At 43.0% G+C, this 25,903-nt stretch overlaps 1 protein-coding gene across 6 annotated transcripts in view; it reads right to left on the bottom strand.

The window, feature by feature from the left end:
- The window catches only part of Rufy3 (RUN and FYVE domain containing 3), a 66,769-nt gene that overhangs the window by 26,942 nt on the left and 13,924 nt on the right, over window positions 1-25,903 (bottom strand). The window contains exons 1-3 of one of the 6 annotated variants that reach the window (XM_029477177.1): window positions 20,406-20,896; window positions 20,051-20,238; window positions 5,831-5,884 (exon numbers count right to left, since the gene is read on the bottom strand). The exons of 1 other annotated variant lie outside the window; for it this stretch is intronic. In XM_029477177.1, the coding sequence (XP_029333037.1) occupies window positions 5,831-5,884; window positions 20,051-20,228 (232 nt within the window). In that variant the 5' untranslated portion in view covers window positions 20,229-20,238; window positions 20,406-20,896. Of the gene's footprint in view, window positions 1-5,830; window positions 5,885-10,547; window positions 10,668-20,050; window positions 20,897-25,903 lie in introns of those variants that run through there. 4 more of the 6 variants (XM_029477175.1, XM_029477179.1, XM_029477178.1 and 1 more) reach the window with 4 other exon arrangements.

Below are 25,903 nucleotides of genomic sequence, written 5' to 3'. Positions count from 1 at the left end.
ACTGCACACTGCTATGTGTGACATCACATCTATCTCCACTGCACAATGCTATGTGTGACATCACATCTATCTCGACTTGGCAGGACTGAAGAGGAACTTACTTCAGTCCCACTCTTCTGAGGTGCACTCTGTTAAAATAGCTGCTTAAAAACATTTCTTCATAAATTCATTCATCTTTATTGCTGTCTTTTCTTGTTAACAGTAAAATCAAAGATGGACTTTGCTGAAATTTAGTTCTTTTAGAAAGTTTATATCCGGGCTGGAGAGATGGCTCAGCGGTTAAGAGCACCGACTGCTCTTCCAAAGGTCCTGAGTTCAAATCCCAGCAACCACATGGTGGCTCACAACCATCCATAACAAAAAAATCTGATGCCCTCTTCTGGAGTGTCTGAAAACAGCTACAATGTGCTTACATATAATAAATAAATAAATATTTTTTTTAAAAAAAGAAAGTTTATATCCATTCTTATTGGTGTCAACTGTTTACTTGTATAAATTAACACCTGATTTTATGCAAGGAATCTTGTCTCTCTGAGGCTTAAATTACCTTACAGTGTAGTAACAGTGAGCGGGTTGGATTAGTTCTGTAACTCTTTTATCCTGTGGGAAACACACATTCATATCAAGCATCTTCGTGACACACTGTGACACTGGTTCTTTAGGGACAGTGCCAGAAAGATCCACAGAATATAGAGAAATGGTCATGTCCCCCCATCCAGGAAACCCCGGAAATTACTCTGACATCAACTACCATGGACTCTGGTCCTGGAGCATCAACGTCATATCACAGAAAGGCTGTTAGGAGCTTACAGCTTAGGCTTGGTGGTACTGGTAAATCAGGTTCTGAACTTTCACCTAAAGTGAACAGCCTCAACGCTTCAGAGACACAGTTTATGATTCTTCTGTCTCTAGTATGTTAAAACTCTATGATTCCAGAAAGGCAAGTAACAGGAATATAATATAAAATGTTATAATAAATATACAATAAAGATATAATAAACATAATATAATATGTATTATGTATACCACCAAAAAAGCAGAATGAATGTGATTAAGTGAAGAATAAATAACTAAAAAGTGGGGGGGAAAACAAAACCCAGATCTTAAAAAACAAAACAAAACAAAACAAAACCAAAAACCAACGAAATTCAAAGCTGAATCTTTGGTAAAGATCACCAATATTAAAGCCAGAAATACTGACCCATGCCTGTAATGCTAGTACCCAGGACACTGAAGTAAGAAGATCATAAATATGAAGCCAGCCTGGGTGACCTGGCAATAAATACCCTAACTCAAATGTAGTGTGACCAACTGCCTCACACTCAGTTGCCATACTTTCCCTGTCTGACGAGCTCTGTCCCTTATTACACTATAAGCCCAAATAGTCCTTATTCCCCTAAAACTGCAATAAGAGGAAACATTGACATTTACCCATTGACCAACACAAGACTCAAATGACTGAAACCAAAAGAAGGAAAGATTAGACACTGGACCCCACTGACCTTATACAAATAAGCAAAATTGTAAAAGAAAAAAATGTATGCTGATGTATTAGATTACAGGTGAGACAGGCGATTTGCTAGAACAATACAAACTATTAAAACTACCAAAGAGAAAACCTGAGTACACATGTAACAAGCAAAGACACTGAATAAATAAAATCCCACAGAGACGAATCACCTCACTGTTGAAGTTCGTCAATCATTTAAAGAATTAACATCCATCTCTCACAAACTATCCCACAAACAGAAGATGGAACTTCCAGCTTACCATACCAGTATTTGCTGAGACAAGAAAGAAAAGGCAGACCTGCACTAAGATATTCCCTATGAATGCAGATGCAAAAAGCCTCAACAAAACACCAAAAATCGTAACAACCAAGTAGGATTTATGCCAGAATGTGAGGCTTCTTCAGCCTACACAGGTTGCCAATGCAACACAGCAAATTAATAAACACTGACAGAGCAGCCGAGAGCCAGCAACCTTTACTTTTATACGTAACAAACTGGGAAGAGAAGGGGATCTCTTTAGCCTGGTAAAAGGCAACTAGGGACAACTCCTATCTAATACACCACCAACGGGGGAAAGGCTGACGGCTTCTCTAGAGACCAGGAACAAGGCACACATGGCCATTTCTAAATAACACTACAGGAGTTTAGCCAGGGCAATTACCAACAGCAAACCAAACCAAACCAAACCAAAAGACATCTAGATTAGAAAGAAGAGGTAAAATATCTTCAGAGAATATGGTATTAAAGGTTTAAAGTATCCCAAAAATCCATACCAAAAAGTATTAGCTAGCAAGAATATTTGGCAAGACTACGGGTTACAAGATCAATACAGGACTTAATTGTATGGTAGTCTCCTTTTTTCTGTGGTATTGCTTTTTGCAAGTCACAGTGATCTAAAAATATTAAATGGAAAATTCCAGAAATAAGTGACCATAATTTAAGTTGCATGCCTTTCTATGCAGTGTAATGGAAGCGTACTCCCTTTCTTGCCCACAATGGAAACTGAATCACCCCTTTGCAGGGGCATCGCCATACCACATTAGCTACTTGTCTGTCAGTCACTCAGAAGCTGCCTTAGATGTAGTGTGTCTAGTACTTATTAATGGCCATTAGCAACGGTGCTGCTGCTGGAAGTTCAGATTGAAGAGACACTCTACAGTAAAGTGCTTTTGCCAAGTGAAAGTGTAAGTGTTCTTACCTTTACAGGAAGGAACACTACGCTGTGGGTGCACTTTAAAGTATGAGGTCATATGGCTATAGTCCTTACTAAACTATGTTGTTACAATTGTTATTTGTTATTATTGTTAATCGCTCACTCTGCCTAGTAAGTGAATGTTTTCCTTCAGAAGTAATAGAAAAAAGTAAATCATACTGCATAGAGCTTTTAGTATTGCTACAGTTTCAAGAATCAATTGTGGGTCTGGGATATATTCCTTATAGATGACCAAACTGAAAACCAACAGCTTAAAATGACACTTAAAGATGACTTCACTTACATGGTGCCAAAAAGAAAACACAAATATATTGACAAATGAGGTGCAGACTCTGTGCACTGAAAACAGAATGTGGAATTGAGAACCTGAAGCATCAAAATAAACAGGCATCCCATGTCAGTGGATTAGAGACTCACTAATCCTAAGACGGCAATACTTGACTTAGTGCAGAGCAAGAGCGAGCCCTATCAATCCCAGCTGTCTTATTTATAGAAATTGGAAAGCTTATCCAAAATATCTACAGGAATACAAGGGACCCCGGGGATTCAAAAATAATCCAGAAAAAGAAAAACAGTGTTGGAGAATGCACACTGTTAGTTCAAAACTAATTATAGAGTCCTGGATATCAAGACTGAGAGAAGCTGTCCTTCAACACAGATGTGTAGACTTGTGAAATGGATCCCAGAGTCCAGAAATGGTGAGATGTCTGTGATCAAATGGTGACAAGACATACCTACATGCAGGAGAATTAAAACAAAAACAAACACAAAAAACAAACCTCTGGGGCCGGAGAGATATCTCAGGGGTTAAGAGTGTATGGTGCTCTGGCAGAACCACCTACAACCGGATACAAATGCAGGTCTAGGAAACCTGATGCCCCTGGCCTCTGCAGGGGTGTCCATGGGAGCATGCGCGTGCGCACACAGGTGCACACCCCCACACACACTCACCCCCACACACCCATACCCACGCACGCATGCACATGTATGCATGCACAATTTAAAAAAATTCTTTACAGTTTTAACTAAAAAGAACCAGAGAACAAAGTTTAAAAGCTAAACTTATAAAACTCATCATAGAAAATATAGATCCAAAATTTTCAAATTGTTGTAACCTTGAGCTAGGCAATGTTTTCTTAGATATGAGACCTAAAGTACACGCAACAAAAGAAATAACAGAAGAGCTATATTCTAACTTATTTGAAATCTATTCTTTGTGTTTCAAAGAATTCAATTGAGAAAATAAAGATAGATATCTTGATTCTAGCTTTCAGGAGGCAGGGCAGCCAGATCTCTGTTGAATTCAAGAACAGCATGGCTTATATAGAGAGTTCCAGGCCAGCCAAAAATACACAATAAGAGATGCTGTTTAAAAACTAAAAAACAGGCTGGCAAGATGGCTCAGTGGTTAAGAGCACCGACTGCTCTTCCGAAGGTCCAGAGTTCAAATTCCAGCAACCACATGGTGGCTCACAACCATCCGTAACGAAATCTGATGCCCTCTTCTGGAGTATCTGAGGACAGCTACAGTGTACTTACAAATAATAAATAAATAAATCTTAAAAAAAAAAAAACCCTAAAAAAACAAAACAAAAAAGAAGGGAAGAATGACGGAGGGAAGGAAGGAGAGAGGGAAGGAAGAGAAGAAAGAAGGAAGGAAAGGAAGGAAGGAAGAACGTTGGAGAGATGGCTCAGACATTAGCACCCACAGGGCATGTCATAATCATCTGTAACTCCAATTCCAGGGGATCTTATGCTCTCTTCTAGCTTCTGTGGGCACTACCACACACACAGCGCACATATATGCATGCAGACAAAACATACATATAAACCAACAATAAGTTTTTAAAGAAAGAAAAAAAGGAAAGTAGCTAGCACTAATTAAGGATTTAAAGATATTACAACCTTGTGCACTGCTGGTAGAAATGTTAAATGCTGCAGGTGCTTTAGACAAGTCTGACATTTCTCAAAAATGCTAAGATCTGGGCTGGAAACATGACTCATTGTTTAAGAGCCCACTCGGCTCTTCCAGGAATTGAGTTAGAGTCTCAGCACCCACACTGTGGCTCATTACTGCCTCATGATGTCCTCTTCTGGACTCTGGGCAACAGGTACACCTGTGGTGCAAAGACAGACTTTCGGTAAAACACCCATACACATACACACACACACACACTCAATTAAAAGCTGCTGAATTACCATTCTATCTAGAGTTCTTCTTCAAAGTATTTCCCCAATATGAAACAATATGGACACATTCTGTATTTTCACAGAAACATTCCTTACAATTAGCCCCCAAATGGTAACATGTCAAATACCCACCAACATAATGTGCCGAGAGAGGTCATGAACAGACAGACAGACAGACAGACAGCTCATGACAGTGTTTACATGGAATGTCCAGAATAGGCAAATCTAACAAAGACAGAAAGAGTCTGCGGCTTGGCAGGGACAGGGAGTGGTTGGTGATGGATGGGTGAAGAGTCCTTCTGAGGGAGATGAAAACACAGGGTTAGACAGTGGTGACAGAAGCACACAGCTTTGTGAATGCACTAACAGTCATGCTGTACACTGTAAAATGGTAGTCTTCACCTCGTGTCGGAAGTATATCTAATAAAACTATCATTAGAAAAAGCTATAGAGATTCACGAGGCAGTGATATGCAATTTGTACCATCTTGATGCAGACCACCGAAACAGACACTACAGATCCAACACTCTGAAAAAAACAGGCTGGACTCTATACTTTTCAGAAACTGCTGTTAATTTTGACTGCTGTGAAACTCACAAATATGTAAGTGCATTTTAAAAAAGTCATAGAAAACCTTCATGTAATCTTACAACATTGCCCTTTTTATCTTTTAAATAAATAATGTCTCCTTTAAATGTCTCAACAATCACCTAAGGAGCACGGCACACAGGAACGCTGCACCACTCACAGCCACGCACAGGGACTGCTTAAGTGACTGCCATGGTACACAAAACCCAAATCGGACACGCCTTCTTATGAAAAACAATGGAGAGGTGGTTAGAAAATTAAAAAGAAAAAGAGGAAAGGAAAAGGAAACAAAAAAGAACGAGCCGAGAGATGCTGGTGTGGCACGCACCTTCTGGGTCAGCACGCACTTGCTCCACCAAATCTGTCAAATCCTCCCAAGAGTCTTTGCAAACGGTAAAAAGAAAGGAAAAGAAAGATAAAATGTCATGCAAGCCAAGAAAGGAAAGCGCTACTAAAAATAAGCCTGGGATTCTTTCATTTAACGCAGACATTAACAGTGAAAAGGGGCTGGGGACACCACCAAGAGGCAGGGGCATTACTGTGATCACCCAATGTTTTACTTCAAGGTTTCCAATGGAAAAAAACAAGCACGCTTACGTCATAAACAAGCGACATAGATTTTCTTCTACTGGAAGCCAAATCTGACTGTGCAGTCTAAACATATGCCATGTTAACACCTTCAGAAGTTATTTTGATCACTTCACTAAAGCTGAAAACAGGGATTTGTTGTTGTTGTTGTAGTCAGGACAAATCTCATGATGAAAATGACTGATTTTTCTTAAAATAATAATAATAATAATAATAAATCTAAATACAATTTCTAACTCTTGACCATAGAACAAAGACAAATGATGCTACTGTAAAGATACACACAGTCGGGTGACTGTCATGAAGAACAGTTAGGAAGGTGTTGGGCAGCACCCACAGCACACATATTAATGTTTCTGCAGGACATGAGTTACAGGTTAAGTAACGGAGTCTAAAGCAAATGCAAAGCATGACTTATTACCACACGAGGCCAGGGAAATTTATGAAAACTGCTTTCAGGAGTGTGTTCTTCCCCTGCCCCTGCCTTCCTTTCTTCTTTTTAAAGGATTTCTTCTTTATTCATGAGTATGTGTGGGTCTGTGTGTTTATGTCATATGTGCAAGCGCCCACAGAAGCCTGAAGAGGGTGTCAGAGTCCTGGAGCTGGAAACAGGTGGCTGTGCCTCAAGTGGCTAGATGTGCATGCTGGGAGCCAAGACACTGGAAGAGCAGCAAGTACTCTTAACCCCTGAGCTATCTCTCCGGTCACCAGAGACTTTAAAAACTGTAGTCTTGTACATGCAAAGATCCCTTAGACAGTGTGTCACCCAGACAAAATGTACACAGTAAACCACTACACTTTATGTGTGGATGTATTTTATCTGCTATTCTACTTATAACCCATCAAGTACATTATGTGCTGCCACTGCCGTACAGATTCACTATGGTATCCTGCTGGTCAACAGGATGAACATCCAGTCTTACCTTTCATTCACTAAAAGTATACCTGTCACTTAGTAAAATGAAATCTCCCCTTCATAAGGCAAAGCCATAAAGCTCCTCCAGGCTCGTGCAGGAGATCTGGAAAGCAAATTTCTAGGTAGAAATGTACAGTGTTCACCAAGCATCTGTCTGATGTCTCTTTCAGTGTGTCCTTTGTAGAGCAGTTTCTGCCAGCCCCACCTCCCATCTCTACAGGACTCATTCTGTAGCCCATCCCAGGCTGGCCTGGAACACCCTCTGTAGTTCAGACTGTCTTTGAACTCAGGGCAATCCTTCTGCATCAGTTTTTTGATTGCTGGGATTATGGGGTGGGATTTCAGAAAACACCATCATGCTCAGTTCTGTTTTGTTCTGCTAAGATGCTGGGCAGGAAGGGCAGGAGCTGTCCCGTGACTCACTTTAAATTCTCCTTATTCAGCCTCAGAAATCTACTCTACTGCCGAATAGACAGTGGGCAGGGGTGTGGTTAGCAAGCATTCTACCCACCCCCAAAAGAACAGGTATGCTATTCTTTTATAACCCCAATTCTAAAAGCTTTATAACACAGTTTTGTTTTGGGGACAGGGTCTCACTGTGTAGACTATAGAGATCCACCTGCTTCTGTCTCCCCAGTTATGGGGAGTAGATGGGGTGTGTGCCACCATGTCCAGCCTTACAAAATATTTCAGTTGTACAACATGTTCACATTACTAAAACAACATAACAGTATTTAATGCGTTCCCTCGCCTACAACTCATGTACCTGATCTTCCTAAAGCTATTACATTTTGCCTCAAGCATGTCTTACCCCCTGTAAACAGCTGTATTGACAATATGTAGCAAGGAAATGCACATTTGCACACAAGGGAGGGTAACAACCTACCCCTGTGCTGGTTACTTTGTGTCAACATGACACAAACTAGAGTAGCCTAGAAAGAGCCAGCCTCTGCTGAGGAATGGTCTCTGTAAGGCTCTAGCCTTTAGGCACTGCCTTAGGACATTACCTTGATTAAAGACTGATGTGGGAGGATCTAGGCTGCTGTGGGAGGTGCCACTCCTGGGTAGATGGCCCTGAGTTAGTGAAAGCAGGCTGAGCAGGCGAAGGGGAACCAGCCTAGGAGCAGCACTCCTCCAGGGCCCATGTTTCAGCTCCTTTCTCTAGGTTCTGACGCCCCTCCCTCTTGTATGATGTTATAGACGTTTTCCTACTTCAACTGCTCCTGGTTAATATTTTTTTTTACAGCAATAGAAAGGACAATGGCATGACCTTCTAATATTGTAAACAGGTCTGGTTTAAAAATTTGCTGTAGGCTGGGTGTGGTGGTACATGCCTTTAATCCCAGCACAGAGGTCTTTGGATCTCTGTTCAGGGTTGGCCTGGTCTACACAGTGAGTTCCAGGACAGCCAGAATTACACAGAGAAACCCTGGGGGGGGGGGCGGGCGGAGGGGGAGAGAATGTGCTCTATAAATGCTTAACAGTGCCAGAGGTACAGTGAAAATGGCAAAGCCTGCCAAGGGGAACTCCTTGGAACTGAACAGCTTCAGTTCCCATTTCTAAGGCTGACCCAGAAGGAAATCCAGCATTCTCAGGGCCTGCATAGGGTCATGTGACTGAGAGCAAACACTTAGAGTGCATGGTTAGCACTTAACAGAACTTAGTAATTTTTTTTTTTTGGTTTTTCGACACAGCGTTTCTCTGTATAGCTCTGGCTGTCCTGGAACTCACTTTGTAGACCAGGCTGGCCTCAAAATCAGAAATCCACCTGCCTCTGCCTCCCAAGTGTTAGGATTAAAGGCATGCGTCACCACGCCCAGCAGTAATCTCATTTTAAAAATTATTTACCACAGTGTGTATATGTATGATGTATGTATAGGGATGAATCCTGAAGTCAGGGACCACTCTGTGGGGTGAGTTCTCATCTTCTGAGAATTGAACTCGGGTCTCCAGACCTATCTGTCCACTTTTGCCTACTAAGCTATCATGACAACCCCATAATATTCTTATTAATTTATTTCTGTGTGTGTGCGTGTGTGCATGCGTGTGCGTGTGTATGCTCATATGTGAGTGCATGTGTCATGGCATACAGGCAGAAGTCAGAGGACATCCTGCTGGACTTAGTTCTCTCCATCTGCTATGTGGGTCTTAGCTTATAAGCTGTCAGGCTTGGAGACGAGGGGCTTTATTGTGGAGCCATCTTAATGGCCTGTGATAACATTTTAAGGGGCATATGAACACAGACTGTTTTAAGTCAAGAGGTTAATGATAAAACTGTATAAGGACCCCAAATTAGGGAGCAGAGCAGACTAAATCTTTCCCTGCCTATTTCTCTTCATGGATAAGGAATATAGCGGGTACTTATGTAGCCCGGTGGATATTTAACCATAGCTGGTAAGCGGCTTGTCCCTAAGCCACACAGTAACACAGCAGCAGCAGCACATGGGTGGATATAGAACTTTGGCCTTGACGTGAAGACCAAGCCCCAGAAGACAAAACGAACCCCCAAAGCTATCCTGAATTTCATGTGTAAGCTATGTCATGTGTGGTATGCATATATGCACATACATATAAATAAAATAACTTTTAATGTGCAACTTTTCCTAGTAATGGTAATGACACCCCTGTCAAAAAGAAAGGAGATGAACCTGGCGCAGAGTGCAGGTGGATGCCCCCAGCACTGTTCTCCCCAGCCAGCACTTGGGACTCTGGCAATTTCATCTAAGCATCAGCACTGATACAAAAATCTGAAAATGATTCGTATTTCAGAGATGAGAACAGATGACTTTAGTTATCTGTGATACTGAAGCTGACAATCCAAGGAGGGCTCATGTGAACTCTTGCACTCCATTTCACCGGGTGAGGGCTGGGGGGAAGTGAGATGGATGTGTCCTTAAGAGCAATCATAAAGGCTAGAGTTCAGGTCCTAACATCCGAGTAACAAGCCTGCTGCCACACCCCACCCCACCCCCGCCTCAATGTCTCTACCTCCTGCTCGGACAGCGCTGATCTCTCTGTCTCTTGTGCATACCCCTGACACATTACATACATTCACACAGACACACAAAAAGACAGACAGATACGCACACACATATGAAATTAATGTTTTCAAACACACAAGGGAAGCAGGCACCATGGTACACAAACACACCTATAATCCCTAGCACTTGGTAGGTGGAGGCAGGAGAACATGGCCAGGCACTGTCACAAAACAGAACAACCAACTAAACAAAACCAGTCCATTTTTAAAGCCCACATTAAAGATTAACACAGAAGGTCTGTCAGCAGAGAGCAAACCGCTTAGACTCTGCAAAGAGCCACCAGAGTAGACAGCAATGCAGGAGCACCCGCCGGAAGGACAAGAAGCCTTTCAGAGAGACCCAGAACCAATCTTCCCACCTGCAGCGGGGCTACAGGGGCCAGCTCTCCTCCAGCAATCCTCAGAGCTTTGGGACTGGGATACAAGTAAAAGCCACTGACATTTCTCATCCAGACTTAGGATTTTATAGAACCCCAGAGGCTAGGATAATAAAAAACTTACCTAGGAGGGTGACCTGCCACACTGCTCTCCTGGCAGAACAAGAAAAGATGAACTTTGTCCAGAGCACTTTGCCCCGGCTTTCTGGCATGGAGTTCACACAGCTGCCTTGTGTACACTGATCACTACTCTGAGAACCTGACAATATAAATCCAAGACCAGCCGATACCGGGGCTGACTGCCAAAGGTGTGTGTTCGTACGCGCGTGCGTGTGTGTGCGCGCGCGTGTGTGTGTGTGTGTGTGTGTGTGTGTGTGTGTGTGTGTGAAGGACAGAGGGCGATGTCCTCTATTATTTTCTCTTCTCCTTCTTTTCTGAGACACTGACTCGCCCGAACCCAGAGCCCCCTGTTTACATTAGAATGACTGCCAGAGAGCTCCATCTATCCATCCATCCTCCCATCTCTCCTCTGCCAGTGCTGGCATCAGATGCCTACCATCGCACCCAGACTGAACACAAAATCTGGAGACACAAACTGGTCCTAGGTTCCCAATGCAAGCACCTCATCCACGGAGCCATCTTCCAGCCCCCGGGGGTTATTTTCAGATCACCCAGGAAGGCAGTAGACTCAGGATGCAGACTGGCTCCTTCTATAATCCTAGCACTTGGCATGGAAAGAAAGGAGGAGCAACTTTGAGGCACTTGAGCTACATGAAAGATGCTACCACCCCTTTTCCTCCTCCCAAAGTTAAGGCTGTGCTGAGTCCATCTTGGTGTACACACCCTGGCCACTGGGTGCTTCCCACACAGAACGGCACTGATATATGCTCACAGGCACAGCAACCAATAAGCATGTCATTGTGACTTTTAACAGAACGTGGACAAAAATCCTGGAACTGTGAGGATGGAGAAATGACTTTATGGTTCTGGGCTTAACCCCAGCGCCCACATGGTGGCCTACAAGTGTCTATAATCCTAGTTCTAGGAGATCTTATGTCCTCTTCTGGTCTCTGTGTGCACTACAGCCATAAGGTAGATGTACAGACATACATATAGGCAAGACACTCACATGCATAAAACAAGAATTAAAAAGGTATCTGGGGCCGGGTGGTGGTGGCGCACGCCTTTAATCCCAGCACTTGGGAGGCAGAGGCAGGCAGATTTCTGAGTTCGAGGCCAGCCTGGTCTACAGAGTGAGTTCCAGGACAGCCAGGGNNATNCAGAGAAACCCGGTCTTGAAAACCACCCCCACCCCCCAAAAAAAGGTATCTGAAAATGGATCAAGAGCCAAGCTTGTGCTTTGGGGCTACAGTCCCTGCTTGTGTTCACACAAGTCTCCTCCCACAGGAAGTACTGGGGTACAAGTGAGATGAATGGATGCACGAGTGTCCAAGTTTTCAGAATATTTTGTGGGAGGAAGAATCACTTTCTGGAGGTTAGACAGGTGGCTTGGAGGTGAAGAGCAGGTATTGCTCTTGCGGAGGAATTGAGTTCTGGCCCCAGGCCTCATGTAAGGAGGCTCGAAGCTGCCATATCTCCAGCTATAGATTTGACACCGTCTTCTGAACTTTGTGAGCAACTGCACTCACATGCACACACACCCATGAATATATTTATTTAAAATATATTTAAAAATAATAAAAAAGACCTTTTAAAAGAGTGATTTGTGAGCCAAAGGAGTCAAAGATGCATAAGAAAACCTACAGAATCAATTAACCTGGGCCTACAGGGGCTCAGAGACTGAACTGGCAATCAGAGAGCACGCATGGGGCAGACCTGGGCCCTCTGCACATATGTAGCAGTTGTACAGCTGGGTCTTCATATGGGACTAAGGACAGGGGCTGTCTCTGACTATAGTGCCTGCCTTTGGATCCCTTTTCCAAACATGCACCTAGTCTTTCTGCAACTTGATATGCCAAGGCTGGTAGCTAATAGCTATGGGAGGCCTCCCCTTTTCATGGGAAGAGAAGTGGGTGGGAGAGGGGAGGAGAGAGGTGGGAGGGGAGGGGAGGAGGAGAAGAGGGAGGGGAAGCTGTCTGTGATCAGGATGTTAAATAATTTAAATAATAAAAAGTACCCTTGTGAAAAGGTGGGAAAAGTGATTCTGGCTTGGAGGCCAACTTGCTGCCTAAGTGCAGTGTAAAGAGGTAGGAAAAGCATGGGAGCCACTTGCAGCTTCACTGGCCAGAGACAATCAATTCCACAATTTTCTCTTGCACATTCGTGTGTATCATTGTATTAAAATCTGTGGTGATGACGCATAGGTGTCTATGGCACATACGCAAGCTCTTTCAAAGTCAGCGTGGAAGTCACAGGTGGGCAACTACACCAAATTTTCTTGCTACTTTTTGAGAATGCTTAGGTAAAAACATTTTTTGGGGACTTGCATCTTTGCAAATATAAGAATTTAAGCCTATACATTTCTAATTCTGAAAGGTGCCTTCATGTTCATTCAGCTTGAGATATTCTGCTTGTGACTTCTTTGATTAAGGAATCCTTAGAAGTCTGTAATTTCAGTTTCCAAATGTGTAATTTTTCATATTTATCTGGTGATTATAAATTTAATCATTTTATCAAGAAATTGAACATATTCATATTATTTTAAGATTTTACTGTTCACTGATACTTTGTGATAAGTTAAAACAAAAGGCTCCCAAAAGATATTCATGTTGTATTCTCTAGAACTTATAAATGCTATTTTATCTGGAAGTAGTTTCTAGAGCTGGGATTAAATGAGGGACTCTGTGATTTCCTCGGAAAATGCTACCATTTATATCCTTGTAACAGAAGGTACTAAGAGGGAAAAGAAGCAGTGTCAACAGGGAAGCAGGCATTCAGGTGATGAACCTCAGAGTCCAGGGATGCTGTCAGCCAGAGCAGGTACTGCTGCAGCAAGGAAGGACTCTCCCAAGCCTCTTGAAAGGAGCAATCTTAAGTGTCAGCTTTCAGAATAAACTTCTGTTGCTTTAGGGTACCAGCTCTGTGGCAGTTGATTAGAATACTCTAGGCCTTCTTTTAAGACTAGAATGGGGTCTACTCCCCAGAAGGTTCCTTAAAGCTGCTTGGTAGGGAGAATGATTTAATTTACAAGCAGTGGTCCCTCCTTTCTACAGCAGAGCTGGTCTGATACCTCAGTGGATGCTGAAATGTGTAATCAACACACTCGGAACATGTTTTCCTCTCTAAATACCCTGCACTTTCCTATATATACACAATGACAATAAAGGCTAATTTATAAACTAACATAGTAAGAACAGAATTATACTAATGTACTAGAATATATTCTATACTATAAAAAAGTGTGAAGCTACAAATTATACTCTGAGCATTATGCTACTAAATATTCTTTTAGAACAGTATTTATTGCTTGTTATATAGATGCTCTTATACATTTACACTGTTTTTCTCTACACTATATTAAGTGTCTCTTTTGAGATTCTGCTAGCACAAGGCAGAAAAAAATTACATATATATATGTGTGTGTGTGTGTATGTATATATATATATACATATATACTAGCACAAGGCAGAAAAAAATTACATATATATATGTGTGTGTATGTATATATATATATACATACATATATACATATACATATATATGAATGATGTAAATGTTTTGCCTGGGGGCTGTAAAGATGGCTAAGTAGTTCAGAGCACTTGCTGCTCTTGCAAAAGACCCAGGTCTGGTTCCTAGCAGCCACATGGCCTCTCACAGCTACCTGAAACGTAGCTCCAAGAGATGTGACACTCTCTTTTGCCCTCCATGGCTTCCTGTACACACAGAGTGCACATAAAGTTACTCAGGACAGTCTGTTTTCTTAGATACTGTTATGTGGGATTCAAACACATAAACACATAAATGAATCTTTGAAATACTCTTTGCCTATATTGATGATTATTTCTTAAGGTACATGTCTGGTATGGTTGCTGGAACTATTTTCTTAGACCTTCGATTTACGCTGGCTATTCTTGCAGAGGACCCAGGTTCAGTTCCCAGAACCTATATGGTGGCTCACAACAACTTATAAATACATACAGTTCTAGAGGATCTGATGCCTTCTTCTGACCTCCTGGTGCTCCTCCTGTAAAATATGCACTGGGATATGTACTGTTTTCATTAGAAACATGTAAGTTGGGGCTATGCTTACATAGCGGGAGCATTAGGAGCAGAAGTTCCTAATGTCACCATGTTGTTGCCCAGCACTGGGGGGGGGGGGGGGGGGGGCGGTGGGGAGGGCGTTGGGAGAGGCAGGCAGGTCTCTCTCAGTTTGAGGCCAGCCTGGTTTATAAGAGTGAGTTTCAGGATAGCCAAGGCTATACAGAGAAACCCTATCTTAAACAAAACAAAACAGAAGTACTTAATGCCAAAAGGGAGATCTTGGCACCTGTCTAACAGTCCCTGGATGACAAACCCTTCTCTGTCACCTTGAGACGATCAGCTCAGTAATATATTCCCACTGGCAGAAGCACCTATTCCAAGCCTGCATCTATCCTATCTTCTGGGAAATGTCATCAGTGGTGAGTACTGTCTGGTTTTGAATCCCACATAACAGTGTCTAAGAAAACAGACTGTCCTTTGACAACCCAGCAGCTCACACTTGCTTCCCAGGAGCCACAGATAGCTTCAATGCATCTCCACCTTCACTCTGAGTATGAGGTCTGGGAGAGCAAGGAGACATTTAGTCCCAAGGACTAAGCTTTGCCTCGAGGGATTCCCAGGACTAATGACAAACTAACAGACAAAAACATACACTGCTGGTCTGCAGTCATAGAGTCCTACAGCCTCTCTCCACTCGCCAGTACAGATGTTGCACATCTGGCCAGCAAGGCCAAGGTACCTGCTAGAGGGACCCCTGGTTCTGCAGGGTCAGTCAGCCTCTGCATGTGCTGACATCGCACACGGCTCTGTACACAAACCCTAAGTCAAAGGAGCAGAGGCTCATTTCTCAACATGTCCTGAAGACGTAAGTCCTCCTGAGCCATCCAGGGCTGCACAGTGAGACCCTGCCTCAAAACGTTTACGTAAATGAGTGAGTAAACAATTCCATCATGGCAAGTTTCTTCTATCTGTGTTTGAGAGGGTGCTTTAATCAATAACCCTGCAATCCCAGTAGGAGCCTTCTCTGCTGTTGGTCTCCCTGCTGGGACTTTGTGTCCACACCCTTCTTATGTGGGTGCTGGCATCTGAGCCCAGCCCTCATGCTTGTGCAGAGAGCATTAACCCACTGGGGCATCTCTGCAGCTCTAAGCAGAGAAATTTAAAAAGTTCCTCAAACCGTACAAACATCCCCAATATAATAAAGGAGGGTATGAATGTGGAAGAAAAGGAACATGAGCTTAAAGAGCTAGATATTTAGTTTAAGGACAATTTAGAGATTTCATTCAGATCACATATCTATCTAAAAAGAAAATCAACATTTTACAGAGTAAAGGCAATAAATATCTTATTTATTTTAGAAAACCTAAGTATATTATTTTCTCTCTTAAAATAGAACACTACTTCAGGCTTCTAACTTAAAATTAATTTAATCCAATAACAGATTAAAGCACAAAAGCTCAGGACTTCACTGTTTAAAGATTCTCTTTTTAGACACCAAAAGATTTTTAAACATACGTTTCTAGTTAGGTAACCAATAATAATCAGGGGTAACCTGAAAATAAATGGAGTCCCAACCACAGCCAAGTTGTTAACACTTAGACATATAATGGCAATAACTTAGCCTGTCCTCCATGTGTGCCACTTACTGGAGTTTCTGAAAACAGCTTTGTTTCTTGTTTTCCTGACTCTGGAGCAAATACACAAACTTGTTTCAAGAATGCTGCTCCAAGATACCCAGATGCAAAGGGGCACAGTAACTGTAAAGCGCATCACTTCACCTCACAATTTCTAAATTACTACATCAAAGTGTTTTGCTTCCATTCCAGAGAAGCCCAAGGCACGGTCTGAATACCCACGCTTCATGGAGGGGCCTAGGACGTCCTGAGCCAGCGGGTGCTGATGTGGGCACAGCTCAGGACTGGGAAGGCCTTTGTCTGTGAGTACTGTGTTTATAAATGATTGACTGGCAACTGCAGTTCCTCCCCCTGGCTGTTTACAGCCTGGCTGCTCATCTGCAGACACCTCCCATGGAGGCTGCAACCTCTCTTCTGTGCTGTACACAGTTACAAGCTAAGGTTCCAGGCTGCTGCAGTAGTTGCTGCCGCTCGGTCAAAGCACACACCCTCTGTGTACATGTGTCTGTGTCTGTCCTTCTTTTTTTCCCTCGCTGCCCTGGTCAAGTTTCCAAACCCATGGCATGTAAAGTGGGGTAGTTTTAAAAGTCCTTTACTTTCAACTTTTTAAAATATAATTTATTTTTATGTGTTTGGCCTGCATGTATGTCTGTGTGATATACAGAAGCACTGGAACTGAAGTTAGAAACAGGCATGATGAAAAACCAAAAAAAAAAAAAAAAAAGAAGAAGAAAAAAAGAAACAGGCATGAGAGCTATCTGGGTACTGGGAATTGAACTGGGTCCTCTGGAAGAATACCCAGCACTGTTAACTGCTGAGCCATCTTCTCCAGTCCTAATTTTAAACTTCTACTATGCTTCTAGAAATGTAAAAAAGTAAACAAACAAACAAACAAACAAACAAACAAGACCATTCTTGACAGTTCAGGTCAATGGCAGTGTGGTAGGTTTCTAAATCAGCACACATCTACAGTCAAGACTCTTGAGAGGCAGAGGCAGGAGGATTATTACATGACAGACTAAGAACTGGCAGAGTCACCTTGAGCCCTGGTTCTGTGGGGCTGGCTGGAAGGTTAACCAGATGACATGATAATGCTTCCTTTGTTAGCCACAGTCCATGAGCATGGAGAGCAAACCTTGTTTTACACTGTATTACTTTTGCATTCTTTACTGGTGGAAGGAACTTGGGCCCTGAAGATAAACACTTGGCAGTCACCCAAGGTACTGTGTCCTCTTCATCCCCCAGCCCCAGAGGCGGCTCTGTCATCAGGGAACCTCCAGTCTCAGGTGGCTCTTCCTTCCCTGTGCTCATCCTTGTTACTTTAGACTGGAATTGTTACCATTTTCATAGTCATGGCTGGGGTTTTCCTGATCCACCCACAAGGTTGCTACTCTGCATTAAGTTCATCTGTGCCTAGGTTTAGGGGCTCAGCGGCTTCCCATGAGTGAAGCCCAGGTGCCTCACACCAAGTGTTATCCCTTCCAGGACCCCACCCTGCTGGGCCACACACAGTCCTGCAGCCTTCTTACCACCTGCTCTTCCCTGGCAAGGGACAGCTCAGAATGCACCATTCCCAAAGCTCTGCTCCACATCCATGCGGTGACCATCTAGTAATGTCCCGAGCTCAAGCCTTATACTGTGCAGCAGAAGCATTCATCCCCTGGCCCTTCCCTCTCCTCTCCAGTAGACCTAGTCCTCTGCTCTGACCACTAGATTAGCTGCTGGTTTTTAAGGCGAGCAACATATAAGAATGGGGGGATCATACTGAACGCCCACAAGCACAGAGACAGGGAATCCGAGCGTTTATTCTCTAAGCACTGCAGTGGCTGGAAAGGCCTTTCTTTATGGCAGCCTCATGGTGAAGTATAGAACTGGTTCAGAAAATAAGACTTGGAGAGCACAGCATCTCAAGAGAACAACTGTGCTCATTTTTCTTTGTGAAACTGAAGGGTCTCTAGGATTTGAATGGTCAGACCTTTTCTGTATAACTCAGCTAGGTCACAGTCTAGGCCTCAGGAGCTCCAGTTTCTTAGTTACTCATATAATCACTGACCACAGAGTTAAATCTCATAGGTGTCAAGGGTTTTAGAATTAAAGCAGACATTTCTTGGGTCCAAATGGCTGTTTAGACACAGTCCATGGAACAAGGAGACAAACCTCCCATGGACTACCTCCTGGTTTTCTACAACATTATACTCCGTTTCACTGGCCTTGTACTTAAAAAAAAAATTTTTTTTTCATGTGAAATAACTTTCTCTCACCTAAATTAAAGCAAATACCCACCATACCGTTAGGACTCCCTAGGTCAAGGGGTGTGCCATTAACAGTCTGCAGTAGCATACTTCTCAATGAAGAACTCAAACAGTATTATTACAAATGTTTTCATGCACCAACAGCAAACCTGTGCTCACCACAGAACTGTTATGCAGGAGGCAAGCTTATGTGCAAAGTACTAAAAGTATTAAAGATTATCTTTAGGAAACTGAAAAACTAGATTTTAAAACTAAGGTCATATTTCACTGTATACCTTCCAAAATGAATGGGGATTCTCTTTTAAACAAATTATGCCAAGGGCACTAGCTAAAAGGCTTCTTGGTAGGCTCTTCAAACTGTAATTTTCTTCTCCAAAGATTGCTAGCACTTTGGAGGCTGTGTAAACAGTACTGGCATTGTACAGATTTTCAGCTGATGGCCTCCAACCCTTGTGTACATCCTGAACCGAGCTAAAGGAAGCTGCTGTTCAACAGACAGAAATCGGTGACAGATGCCAAACATCCTTAAAACTAGTAAAGCGCTTGTAAGAAACATACAAAATGCCTGCTTTTGTTAGGCAACTGTAATGCTCTCTAAAACCTTCTCAGGGCTAACTCTGACTCGGAAGGAGAACGTTGAGTTAATCGGAGTCAGGACAGGATTGCACACAAGGTCACAGCATGGAGTCACTTCTCCTAACTTCCACCTGCTCTGTACAATCCACTTGTCCTGAAGATGTTCATAAAGAACTGCTCCTTGAATGCTTGTGTTTTTATCTGTGTTTCTTGAAGGAGAATAAACATGCTCTGCAAAGCCATCACATCTGCAGCTTGGCAAAGGGAATGTGAGGAGTGTAAGCTAAAACCACCTTACAGCTTGGGATGTGTTTTTAGAAAAAGTCAAGCGGTCACAGAGATTACTTGCAACTGTAAACACAGTACCTAAGTATATACACATATACGTAGTGTACATTTACAAAAACAGTGGCTCATAGATTTCATGCACAGGAGTAACCATACTTATGCTTAACCTCTATAAGACACGCGTTCTTAACAGTCCATATTCCTGAAGCACTGAATTTAAAATTGCTTTTCCACTTAATACTATTTAAAAAGTAACTTTTTCAAATATTTTCTGGGTGTCGTAGCCTGTTTAACAATGCCCAGTTGACAGGACCCTCCTCTATCTTTTCCACTGTGTTTGTTATATCCCATAACTACAGTTGTGTTTTCCTAATTTACTATTAGGAATCACTGTGATTTCTACAGCATTTAAAAGGAGGAACCCAATTGCCCGCTCTTTCCCTATCTGTTAGGAACTGATGTTTAAATGACCTCAGATGTTCCCTTTGAAGGGCTTTGAGACAAAGAACTAACAGAACATAAGCGTCTTGAGACCTCAGGGGTAGGGAAGAATCTTTTCCCAGTAAGCAGAGACACGGGGTGGGGGGCCGGGGAAGCTGAGGCAAGAGACAACAATAAAAACCAAGAGGTCTTCCCACCTCTGACCCTCCCAGTCCCTGTAACAATGAGGACGACGCTGCTGAGACTAGGCACTGGCCGCTGGCATCTGACCATACCTTCATGGGTAGGCTCTGGGTCGGGTGTAAGGGAGATGTCATCCAGCTCTCGAAGGCAGAGCCATTCTCCATCCATAGACACTCGGAATTTGCAAAGGTAGATGGTCTCCATGGCAGCCTGTGTGATCTTGTCAGTGGTGGGGGTTGGCATATCAGTCGGAGGCGTCAGGGCAGACATGATGAGTCAGCTGCGACCACAACACACACACACACACACACACACACACACAAATAAATAAGACCTTTGCACCAAAAAAATCCCCGAATCCCAAGCTTTTAAATAAAGCTTTTAGGGATGGGAGAGATTAAAAAAGAAAAAGGAAAAAAAACAACAAAGAAAAACAACAAAAAATACCTTGTAGAACAAACTGCTCAAAACAAACAATTCTATACTCTCTTTTCTTAGCAGCAATTCCTAAAGGTTAGCAAGACTAGACGGTGCAGTCCTCTACCAGCGTGCTCTCCTTTTATCTTCCTTTTCCTTTATTCTAGCCGGGCTATCTATAGGCTTAAATCCTATACGCCCAATGCTGCCTTAGCTGGCTTTCAAAAATTGGTCTCAGCATGAATAAGTGAAAAAAAAAATCCTCCTTCTTTGTGCAGAAAAAAATACAAAACAAAAAATATAAGTGAAAAAAAATCAAGCTATATTTTCAATTTATCTTAAAAATTTTTGACCAGCAGAAATCACTAGAGGATCTGCTCGGATGAGCCGGGATGCTGAGCTCTAACAGGATTGGTTGTGTGCAGTAAGCAGGGTGTTGACCAAAATGGCTGACTAATGAACTGAACTGAAAATCCAGGCTCATGTGACCAGCTGCTCGGAGCATCGGGCAAGCAATTCCCAGGATGCTTTATAGATGCTGCTGATGCAGGAGGAGCAATTAGGCTGCTCTCTCTTATCCTGCACAACCCACTTTCAGACTGTGCTAGTCAAACTATGAGCAGACCTAACACAATGCACAGATCCTCATCAATTCTCTACACTCTGGGATGGACTAGCTGAACAAGACTGTGGCACAAAAAGCAGCTAGAATCATTTGCTAAGCACACAATTCACTTGTATAGTTATAAACTCAGCTATTGAAATTTGCTATGCAGAGGATGACATTTTAAGAAAAGATGGAAAAAGAGCTGGAGCAGTCTATTAAAGCATTTATAATTTGAGTTTTCAAAATACAAAGGACAAACCTTTTAGGACAGGACTGGAAAAACAACCACACAACCACACAGCCACACAGCCACCACCTTAAACTAAAGAAGTGAGTTCCTTCCTGATCAATGGCAACGCCTTCCCTTCTCATAGAGATGTATTAACCAAGTCTCTGCCATAACACAGAATGTATTTTTGTTTGCTTGTTTTTTTTTTTTTTTTTTTTTTTTTTCGAGCAGGGTTTCTCTGTGTAGCCCTGGCTGTCCTCAAACTCAGAAATCCACCTGCCTCTGCCTCCCAAGTGCTGGGATTAAAGGCGTGCACCACCACACCCAGCTAAAATGTATTTCTAAAGAGAAGTTAAAACCATGTTGTATTTTAAAAAAACTTTATACTGGAATGTCCTGAAGATACACCATTAAATTCTCTTAACTAGTATGTACGCACGAGTGTGCAGTCCATCGTGTGATAATATTTATGTCCTCATCACACAATGCCAGAAGTAGCTCTCTTCTGTGGCAAGAAGAACAGTAATTTTAAAATGTTTTAGTGACCAAAAGAAATTGTTTTTTGTTTTGTTCCTATTTAAGGGTTTCAGTTTAAAGGAGAAATATACCTCATGAAATTTAACCCTGACAGAGAGAGACAGACAGACAGACAGACAGACACACACCCAGGTATGGTGAGTGGCACTTGCCTATATCAGGGACTCAGCTACACAGCATGTTTGAGAGCACCAACCCATCCTAGGCTACATGAGACTCTGCCTCAAAAAGGGTGATAGGTAGTGGGAGAGGGAGGAGGAGAAGAGAAGGTTCCAGGTCAATGATTGTTGAAATCACACAGCACAAACATAAATAAATTTGAATGTTCTAGATCCAGGATCCAACACAGAGTCTCCCACTATTTGCAGGGAATACATTCCATGTTTTTCAGTAGATCTCTGAAACTAAGGATAGTTGTTTTATACTGTACAGAGTTTAATGTATACATTAGGCACAGTAAGAGATCAATATCTGTTGGGCAAGCCTTTAATTCCAGGCAGACAGGTGGACTTGAGGCCAGCCTGATCTACAGAGTAAGTTCCATGACATCCAGGGCTACACAGAGAAATCCAGTCTCAAAAACAAACACCAAGGAGATCAATAACTAATTATAAAATAGAATCATTACATCATAATAAGGGTTAGATGTGGCTTGTAAAATAACTTTCTTTGCCCGTTTTCTTCGAGACAGGGCTTTATGTATTATACAGCACAGGCTGGCCTTGAACTTCCTACAGAGCTGAGGATGACCTTAAATTTCGGATTTCGGTCTTGCCCATACCTCCCAAGTGCTAAAATGATGGGTTTTGCCACTACACCTGGTTTACCTTGTGCAGGTGATGGAGACCAGGCTTTGTGCAAATGCCAGGAAAGCACTCTACAAACGGAACCACACTCCCAGCCCCTCAGACATCTTGTGCTGCAGGGATGAGTCAGCCAATAAAGTTCTTGTCTTGGGAGCACCGGGAGCTGGATTTAGTCCTCAGGGCCCAAGTAAAACAGCTGCGCGCAGGCCCAGCTGTAAGGAGACCGAGACAAGCCAATTCCTGGGGCTGGCTGGGCAGTCAGTTTAGCTTAACTGGTGAACCCCAGGCCAGTGATTAACTGTCTCAAATACCAAGGTGGGCCACTCCATGGAACAACATCTCCTGTGGCCTCCACATGCTCATGTGTGTGTGTGCACACTTACACACCTTATGTCTCTGAGCTCACATCTCTTCTTGCAATGATAGGAGATAATGATGGCAGTTCCTGCGGAGGTGGGTTATGGAGGGATTATGACATAGTGTCAGATGACAGCATAATGAGAGCTTCCCAATGATAATGATGGGAGGTTAGCACCTACAGTGTGGGTCCGTTAAACAGAGATCCAGGCCCTGAGCTCAGGCGCACAAAGTTTCACAACACTGTTTCGGATGGCGTGAGGTTTAAAAGTAATAAATTGGTTATTTCTGCAATTTTTAACTTAATGTTTTCAGACTACATTTGATCTCAGATGAGTGAACCCCTAATGAGAAATCATGGCTAAGGGACAAATACAGACTGTTCACAAACCATGGCATGCTATCTTTTCACCAAGCAGCCTTTACTAAGCCCAAGAGGAGATCCGACTGGTATAGCATCATGCCTGAACAATAGGAATGCTTAGACGACTGAGCAAGAGGCTTGACTAAGATCCCTTCTGGTCCCTCCGAAGCCTGTTCTGTTCACCTAGAGGACACAAGAGAGAGGGAGCCCTGCCTCATCCATCAGTCTGTGGCAGGGCAGTTGGGTAAGAGCACCCTTACCTCAGCATGAGTGGCACACACCCATCAGATAAACACACGGATCAGATGATCAGATAAGCAGCACTGAGTCATCACAATTGCGCATTGTTCAGAAGCAATGCAATTAAGCTAATAAAAAACCTCTAAACATTACAAAGTACTACTTAATATTTACAAATATATTAGCTTTACATAAAAAGAAAACATTAAGCCATCCATAAAACGTACAAATCTTGACTTTTGAATGTATTTAGAACATAGTGATTGCCTCTAGTGTGTACAAGGTACTAAGTTCAGTCCCCATCACTGCAAAATATAAAGAAAAAATTACCTTATTCTCATGTATACAGTAATTACAAGCTCTGTTGAACTATTTTTTTCTCATTTGGACTATCTGTCCATGATCAGGGCGGACGGAGGGGTGGATCGCCGGACACCACAGCCTGCTCACACTTCTTGGCCTTTCTACAGAGTGACTCTGAGCAAGCATGATGCACATCTCAGTTGGAAGTTACATTTCTCTTACAGTGGATTGTGGTTCACACTCAGATGTGGCTATTACAAGACAGATACTGACTTGTTAGGGGCTAATGCCCCTGTTGTGCAGGATGGAAAATTACTCAACAGAATGATGTCACTCACTGAATTTCTGTTTTCTGTTAGGGACTTAACAAATGCCACAGGGAGCTCTTCTGAGCATCCTGCAAAGCAGACACTGGTATCTCCTCATACACACAAGGAGCTGGCCCAGGAACACATAAAGGCCAGGGGGCTGGTTTGCTCCTCCACACAGCTCTGTCTAGGTGCTCCCACCCCACCCTATCCCACCCCACCCGAAGCTGTATTTTCTTTGACATTCTTCATCTTCAGGTACTCAGACAAGGCTCTTGGAAAGATCCTCAACAGGAGCTTCAATTCCCTTATCTGAAGAGACTTTTTAAAAATAATTTTTTTCAGTTCACACCCTAAAGTCTCCCAAACCATTTCTTTCCACTGGCCACTTCAGTCTCTCAACTTACACACTGAGCCCAGGTTTTTCACGAACGGCATTTTTCTGAGAAAGAGAGAACCCAGGGTACAGTTTTCCTGTTGTGTAGTGGCAAGGGCTAATGCAAATCCCTCAGGCACCATGACCTGAAGCCTCAACTGGGGAGAGCTGGAACCCACCTCATTCCTTCCCCTTTACTCAGGGGGATGTCTAAATTAAGAACAAATGATACATGCAGAAGCAGGAGACAGGTAAAAGAAGGGGGAGTCATCTTGTAAAATGATACATTGTGACATATTTTAAATAAGTACTTCATGGGCCAAGTGGTGGTGGCCATGGCGCACACCTTTAATCCCAGCACTGGGAGGCAGAGGTAGGTGGCTCCCTGTGAGTGTGAGGCCAGTTTGGTATACAGAGTGTATCTGGGGACAGCCAGGGATGCACAGAGAAGCCAGTTCTCAAACAACGACAACAAAATAAAACTACTACAACAACAAAACACCCAAAAAGCAGAACAAACAGAAAGAACTATTTCACTGCACAATTTTAATTCTGCAAAGAATTAACTAGTATCTGTAAAACTATTGCTCAGCTGGAGAAAGGGAAGACCAAGACTTACAAGGGGCTACCCACTTTCTATCTCTCCTGGACTGTCTTTGGTTTCTAATTTAACTGCAATAGTAACAGTTCTCAGCCTTTTCTTTCAAATGTTTGTCTTTGTTTTCTGTGTGTGTACTGGCTGGTTTTGTGTTTCAATTCCAATACAAGCTGGAGTTATCACAGGGAAAGGAGCTTCAGTTGGGGAAGTGCCTCCATGAGATCCAGCTGTAAGGCATCTTTCTCAATTTGTGATCAAGGGAGAGAGGCCCTTGTGGGTGGGACCATCCCTGGGTTGGTAGTCTTGGGTTCTATAAGAAAGCAAGCTGACCAGGCAGTGGTGGCGCACGCCTTTAATCCCAGCACTTGGGAGGCAGAGGCAGATGGTTTTCTGAGTTCCGGCCAGCCTGGTTTACAGAGTGAGTTCCAGGATAGCCAGGGTTGGTTACACAGAAACCCTGTCTCGAAAATTCCCCCCCCCCCAAAAAAAATGCAAGCAAGCAAGCTGAGCAAGCCAGGGGAAGCAAGCCAGTAAGTAACATCCCTCCATGGCCTCAGTATCAGCTCCTGCTTCCTGACCTGCTTGAGTTCCAGTCCTGACCTCCTTTGGTGATCAACAGCAATATGGAAAGTGTAAGCTGAATAAACCCTTTCCTCCCCAACTTGCTTCTTGGTCATGATGTTTATGCAGGAATAGAAACCCTGACTAAGACAAATTGGTACCAGCATAGTGGGGTATTCCTGTGACAACCTGACCATGTTTTGGGGAGGACTGTCGAAGGACTTTGGAACTTTAGGCCAGAA

This window comes from Mus caroli, chromosome 5 (assembly GCF_900094665.2).
Source record: "Mus caroli chromosome 5, CAROLI_EIJ_v1.1, whole genome shotgun sequence".
NCBI lineage: Eukaryota > Metazoa > Chordata > Mammalia > Rodentia > Muridae > Mus > Mus caroli.
Note: the sequence above shows the minus strand (reverse complement) of the source record. Positions and strands in the feature narration are given on the sequence as shown.